General features: G+C 42.3%; 1 protein-coding gene across 4 annotated transcripts in view; it reads right to left on the bottom strand.

The window, feature by feature from the left end:
• Nucleotides 1–16,975, bottom strand: part of flna (filamin A, alpha (actin binding protein 280)) — a 115,326-nt gene that overhangs the window by 15,633 nt on the left and 82,718 nt on the right. The window contains exons 20-34 of one of the 4 annotated variants that reach the window (XM_020932443.2): nt 16,302–16,419; nt 13,559–13,671; nt 12,619–12,768; nt 11,238–11,556; nt 10,157–10,330; nt 9,495–9,657; nt 9,255–9,415; nt 8,895–9,062; nt 8,599–8,722; nt 8,318–8,474; nt 7,754–7,943; nt 5,972–5,995; nt 4,249–4,496; nt 2,884–2,958; nt 1,103–1,202 (exon numbers count right to left, since the gene is read on the bottom strand). In XM_020932443.2, the coding sequence (XP_020788102.2) occupies nt 1,103–1,202; nt 2,884–2,958; nt 4,249–4,496; nt 5,972–5,995; nt 7,754–7,943; nt 8,318–8,474; nt 8,599–8,722; nt 8,895–9,062; nt 9,255–9,415; nt 9,495–9,657; nt 10,157–10,330; nt 11,238–11,556; nt 12,619–12,768; nt 13,559–13,671; nt 16,302–16,419 (2,284 nt within the window). The remainder of the gene's footprint in view (nt 1–1,102; nt 1,203–2,883; nt 2,959–4,248; nt 4,497–5,971; nt 5,996–7,753; nt 7,944–8,317; nt 8,475–8,598; nt 8,723–8,894; nt 9,063–9,254; nt 9,416–9,494; nt 9,658–10,156; nt 10,331–11,237; nt 11,557–12,618; nt 12,769–13,558; nt 13,672–16,301; nt 16,420–16,975) is intronic. The other 3 variants (XM_020932445.2, XM_020932444.2, XM_020932447.2) reach the window with 3 other exon arrangements.

Here is a 16,975-nt window from a genome sequence, read left to right as displayed (position 1 = left end):
CAATTTTTAAAAATTTTAACCCAGTTCGTGAGCGTTCCCATTTGAGAGAAGGGTGTCAAACTCATTTTGGTCCGGGGGCCGTATCCAACTTACTTCGATCCCAAAGGGGCTGGATCAGAAATCTCATGGCATATAAACCCCAAAAATAAAAATAACAATACATGGCTGAAGTTTAAATATTTGTGCAGAGAAACACAAATCTATTACAGAAATCTTTTAATTGATGAACTCTTTTTACAAAATATTATTAACTTGTATGTAAACAGGAATAAGTCAGTTTTTCTTGGAAAATCCTGCACTTGGCTCCACTTTTCTCATGTTGGACATTTTTCTGATGAGGGTGTCACGGTCAACAGTCAAAACGATCGTCCTTTAAGAGCGTTTGGAAAGAGACAAGTCTTCATTTGTGCTGCTCTGGTGGGAGGGGCCACGTACAGAGACGCTGGAGACGCTGATATGCTCAGCACCGCAGAAAATTACCAATATTTTAATAGAAAATATAATTCAAATATTTTAGTAGAAAATCAGCCGAGGGCCAGATTAAAGGTCTTGGAAGGCCAGATCCAGCCCCCGGGCCGTATGTTTGACACCCCTGTGCTAGACTAAACCAATACAAGAATCCCAAGCATTTCAGAATTTCAGTTTGTAGAGGTTTAAACTACAGGGTTATAGAAACTTTTACACTGAATAAGATCCCATGGAGACACAGGGAGGGCATCTGGCACATGACATTTCAGAACCTGTAGCTTGCATCTATGCAAACAAGAGTTCTCTATATAAAGACAGGATATTTTGTTTATTTGCAGAGGACTTTTTGTGGGCTCTATTCACGCTTACGTCACAAAACCAGAAGATGTTTGGAAACATGCGGATGACGAATTCCTTTGGGCTTTGCTGTCTGACAAAATCAGAGAAAACTGAGAAAATGGCTGGGTTTTCTTCATCTAGAGGTCATTGTATTCTTTCTTTTTTCCTTTTATAAATTGCCTATTAGCGTGTTATAATTTGTTCCACTTAAAAAAAGTACACTGAAAATTCCAGACCAACTGCAGTCTGATCTACGGTTTAGTCCTAGTTTGAATGAGTTTTATCCTCTGCTTACCAGTGATCTCCCCCTTCTGGATGGTGAACGGAATGACCAGATCGAATGGCCTGAGTCCAGCCACGTCCATCCCGTTCATCCCCATTGGACGGTCTGTCGCCTAGGAAACACAAAAATATTAAATTTAAAATTAAGCCATAACAGTTTGATCTGAAAATTATGATGAATGGAAACAAGCTTCCAAGACACAAGGTAATGAAGTAAAACACAAACACACCATGGAGTTAATATTCACTTTATAATCGCCATACACTGTCAAGTATTAGGAAAGTATCATTTCATTTTTCATAAAGCATTTCTCTTTAAAAGGTCCTTGGTGACGAGAAACTGACTTGAGCTTTAGACCATGTTCTAATGTTGTTCCCTCCTCAAAAACAGACCTGAAGTTGTGTTTCATTCACACATGTTGGAGTAATCCTTCTGTCTACATCTCCAAAGCTCAAAACCTTGTTCCACATTGTGATGTCATGAGGTGGTAGTTTTCCAACACTTACCTTTTACCTTTAGTTCAGTATAAATTGAAAATTCCAGGGTGAAAATCATCCAGATGATTCTAGTGAAGGTGTATGGAGTTTAAAAGCACAGTGGAGCACTTCCTGTATTACCACATGACATCACAAGGTGAAACATGGTGTAAGTGTGAAGAACTCAGCGTAAATCTCCAGGGTTTGTGTGTTAAACATGAGTTAATAAAACAAAACTCAGCTCCAGGTCTGTTTGTGACGAGGAAACAACATTAGAACATAGAAGAGAAAACAGTGTAAAACCTTTAAGAAGGATTCAGCTGCAGTAGCTGCTTCATTACAGGATTAAGGTTTGGAACTAACAGATCGCCAGTCCATAACTGTGGATGTTCATGTTCAATTTCAAATGTGACCAGTTGTTAAGACGTAACCTAACGGTTAGTAGATACTTTCCATGCTCAGCAGTGTACGGTTCTTATGAAGTGTAACTGATGACTGTGGTAATGAAACATGAAGATGACGTGAGATGAACCAGAAAAGACAAACCCGGGAGCCATTTTGTACAATGTGAAGCCAGCGCCCACATTAATGATGACGATTCAAAATGGCTCTTTCTCTGTCCTATGGGCTCAGACATGGAGCAGGGCACTGTCCATGAGTTTAAGAAATCCAGAAAAGGATTTATTAAATGAACTGTTATGAAAACAGAAGACGTATTATGATTTGCATTGTTTTTATGCAGTTTGAAAACCTGTATTTTAATATTTCAGTCAGTGTCTAAAAATGAGCCTTAACCTGCAGATAGAGGACACTCCAAAATCCTCCTGAGCTGCAGAGGCTGCACTAGCACTGACTCATTGGTGCAAGTGCTGGGGTTTAGGTAAAGACCATTCAGATCAGAAAGAGGCATTTTAGGTTTAAACCAACTAGATTTCACCAGTGAAAGTGGAAACCCAAATGAGTCATGTGAGGCTCATTCTGATTCTGATTGTTATAATTTGGTTTTGGTTCAAGACGATTATCCAAACAACTTGGCCACCATGTGCAAAGTTCTCATGATCTCATGATGAAGATGAAATCAGCATTACAACTGATCATAAAATATATTTGGTTCAAACATTTCATTATTTGGGGACAGATTTAGGCCAAGTTTTGATCTTGAAATCTTTATACTTTTCCGTTAAATTTGTGCATAATAAGTCCCCCTAAAACAAAACACCAAACACAGAGGCAGAGACGTGACGTTTGAGATGAGGGACAATGGGAGACACAGATGGAGGGAGGAGTATGGAGGAGGAGGAGAGGTTTGTCTTGTACCCAGGGCTGCTGAGCGAAGAACTGGGGCATTGTGTTCTGCTGAAGAAGAGGGTCGGACGGCGCTCCCTCCAGTGCCTGTACAGTCCAGCAGGGGGCAGTAAGGAGAGGTCAGACACAACAGTACAGGGGGTAAAAGGGTCAAATTGGCTGACACTCAAACTGAGAGTCAAAAAAAAAAGTAAGACTGTGCAAATCACTTAAGACGCAATGTAATGTAACAACACTAAGAAATTTAGCTTCTATAAAGCAATTATACTAGTGTACGGTATCAAACACTTCTATTGTTCATCCTTGTTTTCCAACATTCTTCATCTTGGAAACTAAATAAGTACATAAGGATGGTTCTATGAATCCCTTGTGATCGCACAAAGAGGGTCTTTGCCTGATTTGGCTTTTTTAAATAGACTTGTGTAACTCTTAAAACGTGCTTATTCTGTGTTCTGTCACTGTAGGCACTGAGGCCTGAACTTAAATGTATTTATATCAAAGTGTGACTCTTTCACAGTTTATTCTTACAAATAGAAACAAAAACTTATTTGACCACAAACAAACTTTCACTTCTGAAGTCAGACTCCACCAATCACAAAAAGGAGGTTTGTCCAAAATGTTACTATCCACCTTATTCCGGAGGTTACCATGGGAATCACCATCATCATTTGGCTTGGATTATTTTGTATGGACGATCTTGACAGCAAATAAGTTCACAATGAATGATAAAACTGTTTCAAAACCTCCAAATTGGTGCAGTGCGATGTGTTGGTCACATGAACGTTGAACTTTTTACACAAATGACCCGACTTTGCCATATTTAACGCCCCAGGACCCAAACTCTTGCATGGCTTTATTGATTTCTCTTTGTTATTTTGGCTGATTGGATGGAACACAATAAAGTCACAATTCAATAATGATTAACAAAAACTATTAAGTACCTAAACAACCCAAAATGTGTTGGACATAAATGTGTTATACATATGTGGACACCAGGTCCTAGGAAGTTAAGATCCAAAACGTTTCCCAAATTCTCCATTGACATGAGTGGGATCCCCGTTTTACTGGAAGTGTCACCACAAAAAAGCTCAGTTTAGGAGCATTTAGAAACAAAAAGGGGGTGGGGTGGAATAAGGTGGATAGCAACTTCAGCGCTTGTATCTGGCCATGCTCAGTTTGACAAATGGCGCCAAATCGGGCAATGACTGTGAGCTCTGGTGGGAAGAAGGGATGAAATAGAAGTTTTACATTTCTCCTACGCAGCATCTAGAGTAGGATTCCCCACAAAGAAAGAACCTGTCCTGTGACCTGTATCATTCTATTCACAACACCACTCATTCCTAGATGGTTGAACAGTTTCATTGCTCATGTGCTCACCGTGACTTGGAAGGGGCTGTTGGGGATGTGCTCTCCTCCGAAGCGCACGCAGATCACGTACTCTCCAGGCTGTGGCGCTGTGTAGAAGATGTCAAATGTCCCGTCCTCATTCTCCACCACGTCCACGTCCAGCTCGGCGCCCTCGGGTGTGAACACGCTGCAGGTGACTTTGCCTTTGCCGGCGGCTTTAGCGTCCACCGTGATGACCGTCTGCTCGCCGATCTGGATGGTGGGGCCCACGCCAGCACCTGAGGAGGGGGACGGGCAGTGAGGAGTCTGAGCTAAGAATGAGCTTAAGTAGTTAAAATGACTTCAATTTACACTTTTTTCCTCATTCCCTTTTTATGATATGTTGAAGTGTGGTAGAACTTTTTATTTTGTTACAAGTCAGGCTGCAATGATTTATCCGAACAATCGTGAGTCGACTATTACAATAATCGTAATTTCAGAATCTTATGATCATATGGAAAATAAAAACTTTTGTTCTTGTTCTCCATCTAAAAAAAAATCATTTAGCATTTTTCAACCTTTACTTAGTTAAAAATGTAAATGTAAAAATCTCAATGTAAAATGCTAGTGATTGCTTGACTAGTCGACTAATCCTTAGTTGCAGCCCTAACTGCATAAAAACATTCAAATAAATCATTAATTCATGTCACTAATGTTTTGAGAAGTTTTGACTCATTTTGAAGTTAAAAACATACATAAGTAAATCTAATACTAGTCAAATCTAGTCAGATTCAAGTCATTTTAACCCAAGTCAACACTGGCTGTTGTATTCATTTCTCAGCCCTGTTTGGAGCATGCACAGAGCCATACAGAACAGACCCGGGGCAGTTTGAAGTAGGGATGTCATGATTTCATTTAATCACAATTATGAGAGTTATATAAACTATATTTGAGTTAAAGGCAAGTAAGTAAGTACATTAATATAATTAGAATACCATTATAAAAGTTAAAATGTAACTGTGGTTCTATGACTCCCGGATAACAGAGGGCAGTGCTTAAAACATTTAAGAATGGTGCATATTTTCTGCTTAAGTGAAATAAGGGTTTTAGTTTCGTCCATGTGGTGACACAAAAACAGAGTTACAGATGTAACTATGGTTTGTATGAATCCCAAGTGACCACCAGAGGCTGGTGCTGTAAGCACTGAACGACCCCCCTGCATGAAGGGAGTGGAATAGAACCAAAGAAAATATATGAGACATTTGGTAAATCCTGACATCCCTCTACAGCTGGATGAGTTTGTTACGTCCAGAACGTTACTGTACTATGATTATCCGTTATAACTACTCATCGAGATCTACTTCTACATGAGCCATTCCACCATGCCATCGAACCTGCAGTTAGTCCATTAGTCTGACCAATCAATGAAATGAAATAAAACCATTTTAGGAAGTAAATGAGATTAGACAGAGATGGTCTGGATGTTTCGTGCTGCCATCGTCCATGCTAAAGGAACACTGCAAAAAGGAAGATCTAGTGTCTCTTTAAAAGACTTGGATTATTTGGGATTATTAATCCAACTGATTTGACTGACAAGATTTTCGGTACAATAAAAGATACTAAAATGTATGCTTTTATTTGAGTCTGTTTTGTCTAGACACCTGCATACTGTGGCTCTGAATAAACTACTACTCTAACCATTTACGGCTAGATTTCCCTTTTTTGCAGTGAAAATGAAAAGACCAAAATAAAAACATTGGTTGAAAAGTCTTACCTAAACCGTGACCGCCGATTGACACTGAGCATAGGAACGGTGAGAAGCAGCGCAGCAAAAACACAGTGACAAAAGACAGTCAGCAGGGGGCAGCGGTGAGCGGGCAGTCACTGTGCTCCGAACACTTGGATCAACAAACCAACAAACCGTGTGGGGAGAGGGAGGGGGGTGAAGCGAACGGGGGCAAAAACAACACACTTAAACAAGTTCAAATGGCTTAAAGAGGGAGTATTCTGCAACATGACCTTTTTGAAGCTTTCTACTGTGTTATAACATTTTTCTCTCATCAAAAACATGCGTGAAGAGGTTTCACATGTCATCCATGTTTGGGTAACTTCACAAACCTGATGCAATGTCCAGTAGCTACATTAGTGGGACTCACTACTCAAAGTCTGAGAAATCTTTATTCTCCCGTATTCAAGACGTATTTGCGCCGTTTCATCACCACCTGTACACGCCCTGTGACCCACTTCAGTGATATGCACAGACTGTGTGGACAAATGGACATGGCCAATGTGCTTGTTGCTGTGTTTTAAATAGGAAGTTCATATGTGGTTCCTCCGGTTCCTTCTGACTCTGGCTCCCATTGACTTGCATTGGAATATTGTGGCTCCCCTCTCTGTACCTGCCGCTGTGAGCCGCGTCATTTTGGTCTTAAAATGTTTGTGTTAACCAACTCTACATGATCATGTTTTTGTTTTAGTTTTTTTTGCCATTTTGTCAGTCAGAAAACTCCTATTCCTAATCTAGGCCTGGCTCCAGATTCACTCCTGTAACTGTGGCATCGCAAGCTTCATTTGACTGGAGCTGAACACTGTGGGTGACGTCACAAATCACTCACAGTCCACTTCTGTACACAGTCTCTGGTGATATGTGTAACATTTGTTGACATGATGACAAGTTTTTTTTGTTGTTGTTTTTTTTAAAACTGTCAATAGATCAATACTGAGATAAAAAAAAATACCCTAATTATAACAATAATGCAGTTAGGATTAGGTTGAGATTATAACTCCAGAGCACACACAGGATGTTTGTTTGTAAAGTGAGAATCCAGTTTGATTTGACTTGTCAGAGACAATAATTAGATTTGACTTATTTTAGTGAAATGATGTATGCTTTTGGTTAAAATGCATTCAGAGAAAGATAAAATATGCCATTGTTAAGCCATTTGAACCTTTTTAAGCCGTTTGTTTTTGTGGTGAGGAGGGCTGATGGGAGGAGGAGTGTCAGAGGAGCACAGCGTGAATCAAACCAGAGCAAAAACAAAGACTTCAACTGGACTACAAGTAAAACTACAACTACATCATATTTATACTGTTCAGCTGCAGTTAAAGCCCCACTGCGGAACATTTCAGGCAAATAAATAACAGCGCCCATCACCAGTAAGTTACAAGTTAGGTCTGTGCAAAGGCAAGCCCCTTCACAGTAGAAGTGCATCATTTTCAACAATAAAAACATCTGTGATAAAATAAAGGTTTTTGTTCTAGTCTTATAAAATGTTACACAGTAGGGCTTTAAGGATATCATCAGATTAGCATAAACATTGATCATATTTATCATAATGGGCACGTTAGTGATGGGCGTCTTGACAGAGGCTGACCAATAGGAGGATACAGGCTGCATACTGCTCCTTGTATGCAGGAATCGTGGTGTAACTGATCTGAAGTCATGTTCATACTTTTGCCCACTCGTACCATCGCCCATCGCCAACGTACAAACATGAACCATTGATTTATGCATTTATTTAAACAAACACTATCCAAACCAAACCCGGCGTCGTACCTGTGACCATGCACTTGCTGGCATCGCCGGTGGGCAGGGCGCGGATCCGGTAGGGTGAGTATGGGATCTCGTCTCCTCCATACTTAATGAGAATGGTGTATCGTCCGGTCATGTCCGGCACATACGACACCAGGTATGTCCCGTCATGGTTATCTCGGATCTCTGCCTTTTTGGGTTTGCCCTCTGGGTCCTGGGTCCAAGGAGAGAAGGTTAATATATTATGTACTAATATAATCCAGTTTATTCATTTAAAGTCATCATCTTTTGTGTTCATGTGTTTTGAATCCCTTTTGTTATTGGATCAGAAGTGAACAGTACTGGTACATTTTATTTAAATTTATAATAAAATTGCAAATTGTAATGGATGACATTATGCAGGATATAGTAATCTATTTACTGAACCACGTTTTGGGACAAATAAAAGGTTCTGTGTCATCCCTGACCGTCAGAGAGCTCTGGGCTCTGGTGGTCATGCAGTGTTCATAGAACCTTAGTTACATGCATAACTCTTGTTTTTTCCTATGTCTCTTTTAAAGTTTTACTGTTTAAAGTATTGATCCTCACAGTGATCTGCACGGCCAGCAGTCCCTCTCCTGCGTCCTTGGCGTCGATGGTGAACTCGACGGGCAGAGATGCTGGCACCCCTGTGGTGTTCAGACCTGGGCCACTGCACTTGACTTTACTGGCATCATGAGTGGGCAGCACCTTCACTTTGTACGGACTGAGGACAAGAGTTAAAGCATAAATACATTAATAATTACATTCTATTCAAATCTGACTGCCGTCCTAACACTTAATCTTCAGAATAATGGCAGTAGGACAGGTAGTCTGTCCTGTCTTCACACCTGCGTGGGATTTCTTCGTCGGCGTACAGCACGTTGATGGAGTAAGGCCCTTCTCTGGTCGGGACGTAGTTCACTGAGTGAGTCTGGTCTCCATTATCCACGATCTCCACCGGCTCCACAACTCCTGAAAACAGACAGCAGCCATTTTTTGAAACAAGTGGGATCAGTGCATGTTTCATTTCACCACGGTCTTTGGCAGTAATTATTAATATGAGGTCGGGGTGCAGTACAAAATTCTGGGCTCTGAGTTAACAGTACCTGTTACCCTCTGAACCCTCCCGCTCTTCTTCACTCACCTTTGGGTCCCTGCACTCGGACCTGCAGTGGGGCGATTCCAGCCTTAGACGCGTCCACAGTGAACGTTTGAGGGATGTTTGCTCTGACGTTTGTCCCAAGACCAGCTCCTTGACATTTGACCTTTGAGCTGTCCACAGTGTCGCTGACAGGGACAGAGAACGGACTTCCTGTGGAGAGACAAGGGGTGGGATTAATCTGCAGAATTCAAAAGTTACGTATTTAAATATGAATCTATGAATCCCAAATGACAAGTGGGGATGAAATTGAACTCCTGTTTAAAAACACTGCAGAGTTGTTCTAAAGCCTTTTAAGAGCTGGAATGTGCAGGGTTCAGTGTGGTGACACAGAGGTATTCTGACCTGTGATTGGCTGCCTGTCGTAGGTGATGTTCAGGTTGTAAGTGCCTGGCTCATAGGGGATGTACTCCACGCTGCAGCTGCCGTCCTTATTATCAGTACAGGACATTTTAGCCTCAGAGGGACCCTCCATGGCCAGACCCAGACCTCCAGTGCCCGCTCCTCTGTGAAAGAAAATGCATGAGTGCTCAGTAGAGCAGTGGAGCAGCAGAGTTGACTCTTCCGCCCTGCAGCTCGTCTCACCTGGTCTCCACGGTGAACTTGTTGGGTTTGTTGGTGATGCCAGACTTGAGTCCTGGTCCGTGAACTCGGACTCTGGTCGGGTCACAGCCTTCGGTCACCACGACTCTGAAGGGGCTCTGGGGGGCCGGAGAGCCGTCATAACACACCTCCACACTGTGAGGGCCTGAAGCAAGAGAGCACGGAGATACACTGAGTACTGTGGAAACGCTGTTATGTTTAAGGAGAAATTTATTCTATAAACACTGATACAACATTGATATGACAAAACAATGTACCATACTTCATTTATGCTCAAATGTCTATCATCTTAAAAATTTACTGGTTGTAAAAAAAAATTTACTTTTAATTGTTCTGATCGTTTCCCATGTATTTGAGCAAAATGTGTCTTAACCCAGTACAGATATATTGTACAAGCAGCTCTTTAGGTCAGAATAAGTCTGCTGTGTACTGTCTGCATCTCATCTTACTGTCCAGTAATCAGGAAGTGCACATTAGCATTATGGTGACAGCACTCTGCTCTGGTCTCTCGGAGTTGTGAATTAAGATGCTGCATAATGTAAGTGAGGAATACCTTTGGACCACCGCAAAACTAGTTCAATTTTTCAAATTTTTAAAGATGTTAAAAATCAGGTGGAGCGCCTTTAAAAGCAGCCCCCACTTACCCTCCTCGTAGGGGGTGTACTCGACGTTGTAGGTGCCGTCTCCTCTGTCTGAGATCAGGGCTTCTGTGCAGGCTCCTGATGGGTTTGTGATCACGGCCTTTATGTGGTCTCCTCCTTTTTGGGTGAGAGCGCGAGCGTCCACTGTGAAGTCTGTGGTGGCCTCGCGGTACACGCCTAAAAAAGAAGAGAGCGATTACTAACATGGTAGAATAACTTTACTTTAATTAGACTTAATGAAGAATGAACAAAGATCCAAATGATTTTATATTTTAAGATATGTAGTGTCTATACAAAACAAAAACACTGCATACAGGTGTGGAATTTCATATCATCCAAGAATACTGTCCAGAAAAAAGAGGAAAGAAATGTCATAAATATTGATATTTCTGTTAAAATTTTCTAACAATTGGAGCTGTGCTTTAAAGCTACAGTATGTAAGTTCCTAGAGGTAACACATCACCTGCGAAACATTCTCCATGGAGATAGATACAGTTTAAGGCAGGGGTGGCCAATTATTTTTTCCATGGGGCCACAGGAGAAACAGTTATAAAAAGGATGAGAACTTCGCACATCAATCACTTGAGACGGGTGTGTTGGAGGAGAGGGAGCAGCCCAAGAACATAGAGAAAAATCCCGCTCACCGTCTTACTTGCAAATTGTGAAATTTACTAGGACAAACCGTGCAAAGTTTCGGCACTAGGCCCTGTTTGCCTGGTCTAGTGCTGCGGGCCTGGTGCTGAAACGTTGCACGGTTTGTCCTACAAAATTTCACAATTTGCAAGTAAGACGGTGTGCGGGATTTTTCTCTATGTTCTTGGGCCACATGAGAAACAGAAAATATTGTGAACGGCCGAGCCATAATGCTGAACTCAATTTTGCATAAGATGGCTGTTTATTTTGTAAATCCAAATGATCTTAAACAGTCCGGTTATAGTCAATGCCCTGTACAAGCTGTACAATGTCCAGGTCTGGTTTAAACTGTGGAATATGTTACACAAATCCATCTCCATGGATCTGACCAAATCTTACACATTCACATTTTTATTCTACTGTAGTATTTTCAGTGTTTGCCGTTTTTCACCTTTGCCCTCCACTCCGGGCCCGAACACCCTGACTCCGCTGGCGTCCACAGCCGGCTCTACGGTGAGGCGAGCGGGGAAGTTTGGCACGTCCTGGCCTCCGTAGCGGATGGTGAGCGTGTATGAGCCCGGGTACAGTGGGATGTAGGTGATGGTGTAGGTGCCGTCTCCGTTGTCCTGGATGTGCACCTCCGCCTCTGTGCCGCTGTCTGAAATGATCTCTATGGTGAGCTCAGCTGGGCCCGCGTTGGTACAGTCCACGATGAACTCCCCCGTCTCCCCAACTTTGGCACGCTCCAGACCGGGACCTGAGCAACGCACCTGAGACAAGAGACAGAGTATGAGGTGAAGGTACAGTACATAAACCAGTTCCACTCCACAATTGTTTAGCAAGATTTTAAAGCTGAGAAATTTTTCATGAGAGATTATACAGGGTGTCCCAATAAATACGACATTTCACAGGCCAATAATTTGGGCAATTCTTGTTGAAATAACCTCAAACTTTCATAAAGTGCATATAAACAGAGCAAGATTTTATATTAAATGTTTTATTTTTATTCTGTTTTCAGGTTGAGCCAGTCACTCCCAAACAGAAGTCATTTTGTGTCTTGAATCTGCTGCACACACTCACCCAAGACTGTGCAGCTTCAATGCAACATTTGGAAAAACTTCACCAACTGACAAACACATTTAGACTTGGTAACAAAAATGTAAAGAGGAAGAATGTTTATGCAGGGCTAAAGGATCTGGTACCAACATCAGCACCATCATTGAGCTAGACTTAGTCATTTTAAAGATAATTGCTTTAAAAATGATGTCAAAATTTTGGGGACAGCCCATTTTGTCAAAGTAGCACATTGTGACAAAATGAGACCACTGTGTGTTTAATCATTTTTAAAAAATTTCTCATCAGCCCAGATGTAAGCACCAAAATGCAGCGCTGATTGGCTGCGCTTGGGAGGTCCACCCGAGTTTCACATAAGGCCCAGGAGAGATCAGACATCAAACATGGACGGATGACAAAACCACTTAAGGCATGGAAAAAGTTACTTCCAAATAAGGGTATAAATTGACATGTGTACACTTTGACACTCGATGGGAGATTCCCTGGTTTCGAAAGCCCTCCAAACCTCTGATCCACAAATGTTGGACCTTCTCATTAGTGTTTAGGATTGGCTCCATAGTTGACATGACGTTCTCCAAGTAATGTCCTGTGTCTCTTGTTTAATAGAATATATAATACTTTTCCGTGCCTTAGGACAATGGTTGAAATCTAGCCTTTTGCCAACTCCGCTGATTGTGACACACTGTTTAGCAGGTAGTACATGTTTGTGTATTTGCTCAAGTTCCAGTTAAGGCCTTTTCCAGGCAACCTGTGTTTACCTTGGAGGGGTCGGTGGCGGGGTAGGCGGTGGGGGTGAAGGGGGACCCGGGGATAGGCACTCCGTCGTAGGTGAGCTCTACCTGGTACGGTCCGGCCTCTCTGGGGATGAACTTCACATGAGAAGTCTCTGGGCTCAGACCTGGCTCCACCTGAACACAAGACAGTCACACGCTTGAGAGGAAAATGAATGTTACATTAAGTAAAGAAGAATGTCTTTTGAGGTTAAATGTTCATAAAGAGAACAATTACGTCCAAATAAAGATATAAAGTGATTAGATTTTAATCCGTGTATCTTTCGTTCATTTGTTTTTCAATATAAAACCAAAAATAAGAAAATGAAAAAACAACTGTTTTCTTCATTATTTATCTCCAAAACCAAAATGAAAAAACGGATAATGATTAGTTTTTTCAGTTTTCGATTTTGTGTTTAAATGAAGAATGGAAAGAATGGACAACGACCGTTTCCTGTTTACGTGACATCGTTGACTATGATGCCGGACTTTTGCTCGTACAGTCTGAACCAGGACTGATCCAGATCCAGGACCAGAGCGGGACCCGCAGGGGTTCAAGCCTCAGCTTCGAGCTCCGGCCCTGAGCCTGCGCTCTGGTCCTGCTCTAGTCCCAATCCCAGTTCTGATCTGGTCTCGGTCTGGTCCCGGTCTGGTCTTGGTCTCAGTTCCAGTCTGGTCCCTGTCTGGTCACGGTGTGTTCCCGGACCTGGAACAGTCCTGGTTCAGTCCTTATGCGGTGCAAAAGTCCAGCATTGCAGTCACGGAAGTCATGTAAACCGTTTTTTCATTTTGGATTTGGAGATAAATAATGAAGAAAACAGTTAAAACAGTTGAAAAACAAATGAACAAATGATACACAGATTTATCTTCACTCAAGTTTTTTGAATGTTGAGGTTTTTTTTTTTAAATGTATGGTGTAGTCTTGTACCTTGCTGGCAATGGGTTTTCCAGAGGGTCCAGTCACCTTTGCTCCCACTTTGCCTTGACCTCCTGCTCCTTTGGACTTCACTGTCACGTCCTTATCCTTACCCACAGTCATCTCTGCAACAAGGGAAACAAGATGTTTGTTCCACAGTCACCAACCTCGGCGTCACCTTAGACCGTGATTTTAAATTTGACAAACAGATCAACAATGTTTTAAATTCAAGTTTTTATCATTTGCGGCTTTTATCTAAAGTTAAACCTTTTTTATCTTTTAAACTTTTTGAATAAGTTATGCATGCTTTTATTTAATCAAGTCTGGACAGCTGTAACGCACTTTACTCCAGCATTTCACAAAACTCACTTTACTGACTACAGTTTGTCTAAAACTCTGCAGCGCGACTTTTAACAGGAACAAAAAGAGAGCACATTAACCCAGTCCTTGTGTCTTTGCACTGGCTTCCTGTTCATTTTAGAATTGATTTTAAGATTTTATTGTTTGTTTTTCAAGCTTTGAATGTTCTGGCCCCACAGTATGACTCAAGGGCGTTTTCACACCGACAGTATTTGGTGCGCACCAAACGGTCCATTCGAACCAAAAGTGGTTAGTTCGGTTCGTTTGCGTTGGTGTGAAAGCGTCAATCGAACTCGGACCCGAACCAAATCAAGCGGACCGAGACCGCAAAAAAGAGGTGGTCTCTGTTCGCTTGAATCCGCAACAAATGACCAACTTTGGTGCGGTTCCTCTGGTGTGAACGCGAACCCGGGTCCAAACCATAGACAGTATGGACAAACGGACTATTCCAAATGCATCATGGGAGGGACACGCGTCTCCTCTGCCTGAAATGACGCGCTGTACGACTCCAGCGCAGTAACAGATTGTTGTCCAGACGCAGCCGCGATTCATTTTCGAAATATTTTACCAACAATGGCCAATACAGAGAATGTAACACACGAAGATCAGAGCAAGTATCAGTGTGCGAACGTGTGGCTCCAGAGTGAGTCAGAATTGGGGGTGCGTCCCCCTGTTCAGGACCTACACGCACAGAGACGACCCGGTGTTCCCCCGTGATCACGCAGGTTGCTGCGTGACAACAACATAACAACATTTGTTATTTTAGGCTTTAATTAACCAAATAATTTTATGGCAATAGCCTATTCAATTGATACAACTTAAAAAAGTCCCTATTTTTAGCCTGGTGTGAGAAATACAGCCAGACTAGATCCAAACCAGAGTCCTGAACCAGCGGGGGCAGCTCCTGTTCAGGCCGGGCTCAGAGGAGCTGGAGCGGGGAGCCTCGACCTGAGGAAGCACTTTCCCCTGGAAGAACCAAATGCGCCAAGGACGGACGCTCAGAAAAACATAACAAACCAAACTGGACTCATGCTTCTGTCCGGATGCTGCACCACCTTGGAACCAGCCGCGGTTCTTGAGTGCGGAGGACAGGAGCAGCCCACCCGGACCTGTAGTCTACAGCGCATTCTCACTTTCCTGCACGGAACCAGCGCGCAGACGACTGAACGTACCCGCTCAGACCCAGTCATTGCGCACTGGTCTTGCTCGCCACCGTTTGGAACCAGCACATGGAGGACAGAGCCTCCGGACCATCTGACCAACGAGCTTGTAACAGACCAAGGACCAGACCCCAGCCCCGTCCTGAGGAGCTGCGCGCTACTGTGAGCACTGTTGGCTGCTGCTGTTACCTGAACTCTGGGCTGATGCGGTGAGTTTGTATAAAGTTCCACATGTTGCTGTTTTATGAGTTCATGGTGATAATTTGAGATGAGGACGGCCGTGGTATTAACAGGAACATCGGTGTTGATAACTGGAGGTATCGCTGTTTTACCGGGGAAACAGACGCGTCAATCGTTTTAGTTCGTTTGCCGGTGTGAAAGTGGACCACGCTGGAGTGTATTTCCTACATAATAACAATTTTATTGCCTGTTGCGGACCAAATAATTGAACTAGCGGTGTGAAAACAACCTCAGACCTCATCCAAATTTAGGTCTGAGGGCCAGCTCCAGCTCTCGATGCCTAAGACGAGACTTAAAACCAGGGGGACAGGACCTTCTCTGTGGTCGACCCTAAGCTCTGGAACACTCTGCCCCCCACATCCCAACAGCCCCACAGTGGAAAGTTTGAAGTCTCGTTTTAAGACCCACTTTTATTCTCTGGCTTTTAACACTGCGTGAGTCGTGTGCTCCCCTGTGTTTTTAATTTTTATGTGTTTTTATTGGTTTTATTGATTTAATTTATTTATTGTTTTTTTTATTTCTATTTTATGATTTTGTTCTTGTTTTATTTAGCTGGTTTTATTATTTTAAGTATATTATTTTAGTAGTTTATTTTATCATTTTATTATTGTTGTTATTATTATTATTATGTTTTTGTGCAACATTTTGGAAACTGTGAAATGTGCAGTAGAAATAAAGTGGACTGGATTGGATTTGAAGAAATGTCTGATTTACACAAACATTTATTTTGTGTGAATTAAAGCTGTGTTATGGAACTTTTCTAGTGGTGCCTGCTTGTATCCATGGAGAAAATATTGCTTTTGATTGGAATTTTCCAGAGTATGGCATTAACCGTGTCCCACCGTGTGGCCATACCTCCTTTTGGCAAGACACTTTACCCACATTGCCTAGTCTGAACATGGCAAAGCAACAACATCTCCACGGAGACAAGCCAGTACAAACCCTTCTGCTGAAAAGTTCCACAGTGAAGCTTTAAAGTGGACTTAAAAACGTACTGTCTCCGAGGCCAGTGACGCTGACTTTGCTGAGGTCCACAGTTGGTGCCACGGCGACGTTAAAGGGACTCTTGGGGATGTTGTCTCCTCCGTACGTCACAGCGACACCCAGAGGGCCCTGGAGGAAACACAGGGTTAGGGTTAGGTCAGTAAACGTATAATAATAGGCATCAGCACATTGTAAAATCCCTCTAGTTTAACCTGAGCTGGAGGACAGGTCACAACTCTCAGGTGGAATTTCAACATTTATGGATCAGAAGTCTTTCAAAAACAGTCAGTCTCTCAGAGTTAGTTATACAGACCCCCGTCCTTCATCTGAAACTATCACATCAAATCCAGATGGAGGGAAGGGGCCTATATAACTTTGCATATTTCTTTCAAAAACAGAAAATCTCACTTCTGACCCACAAATGTTGAACCTCATTTGTTTGATCAGCTCCACAAATGTGTCATATTAATCTTATGATTTAAACTGTTTTCAACTGACCACAATCACGTCTTTGCGGATGAATAACTTTTGGTTTATTTACACTGACAGAAGATGTTGAACTTTGTAATTACTGGGCCTATCCACGTGAAACAAAACCTGGCACAGAGATATGAACCATAAACCAGGTCAACAAATCTGCAGGGTGACAGTTACACAGCCAACTCCACCTGAGAGTTTTGTCCTG

The sequence above is a fragment of the Boleophthalmus pectinirostris genome, unplaced genomic scaffold, assembly GCF_026225935.1.
Source record: "Boleophthalmus pectinirostris isolate CB_2022bp ecotype Guang Dong unplaced genomic scaffold, ASM2622593v1 HiC_scaffold_2823, whole genome shotgun sequence".
NCBI classification, from domain to species: Eukaryota; Metazoa; Chordata; class Actinopteri; order Gobiiformes; family Gobiidae; genus Boleophthalmus; species Boleophthalmus pectinirostris.
This window is presented reverse-complemented; position numbering and strand designations above follow the sequence as displayed.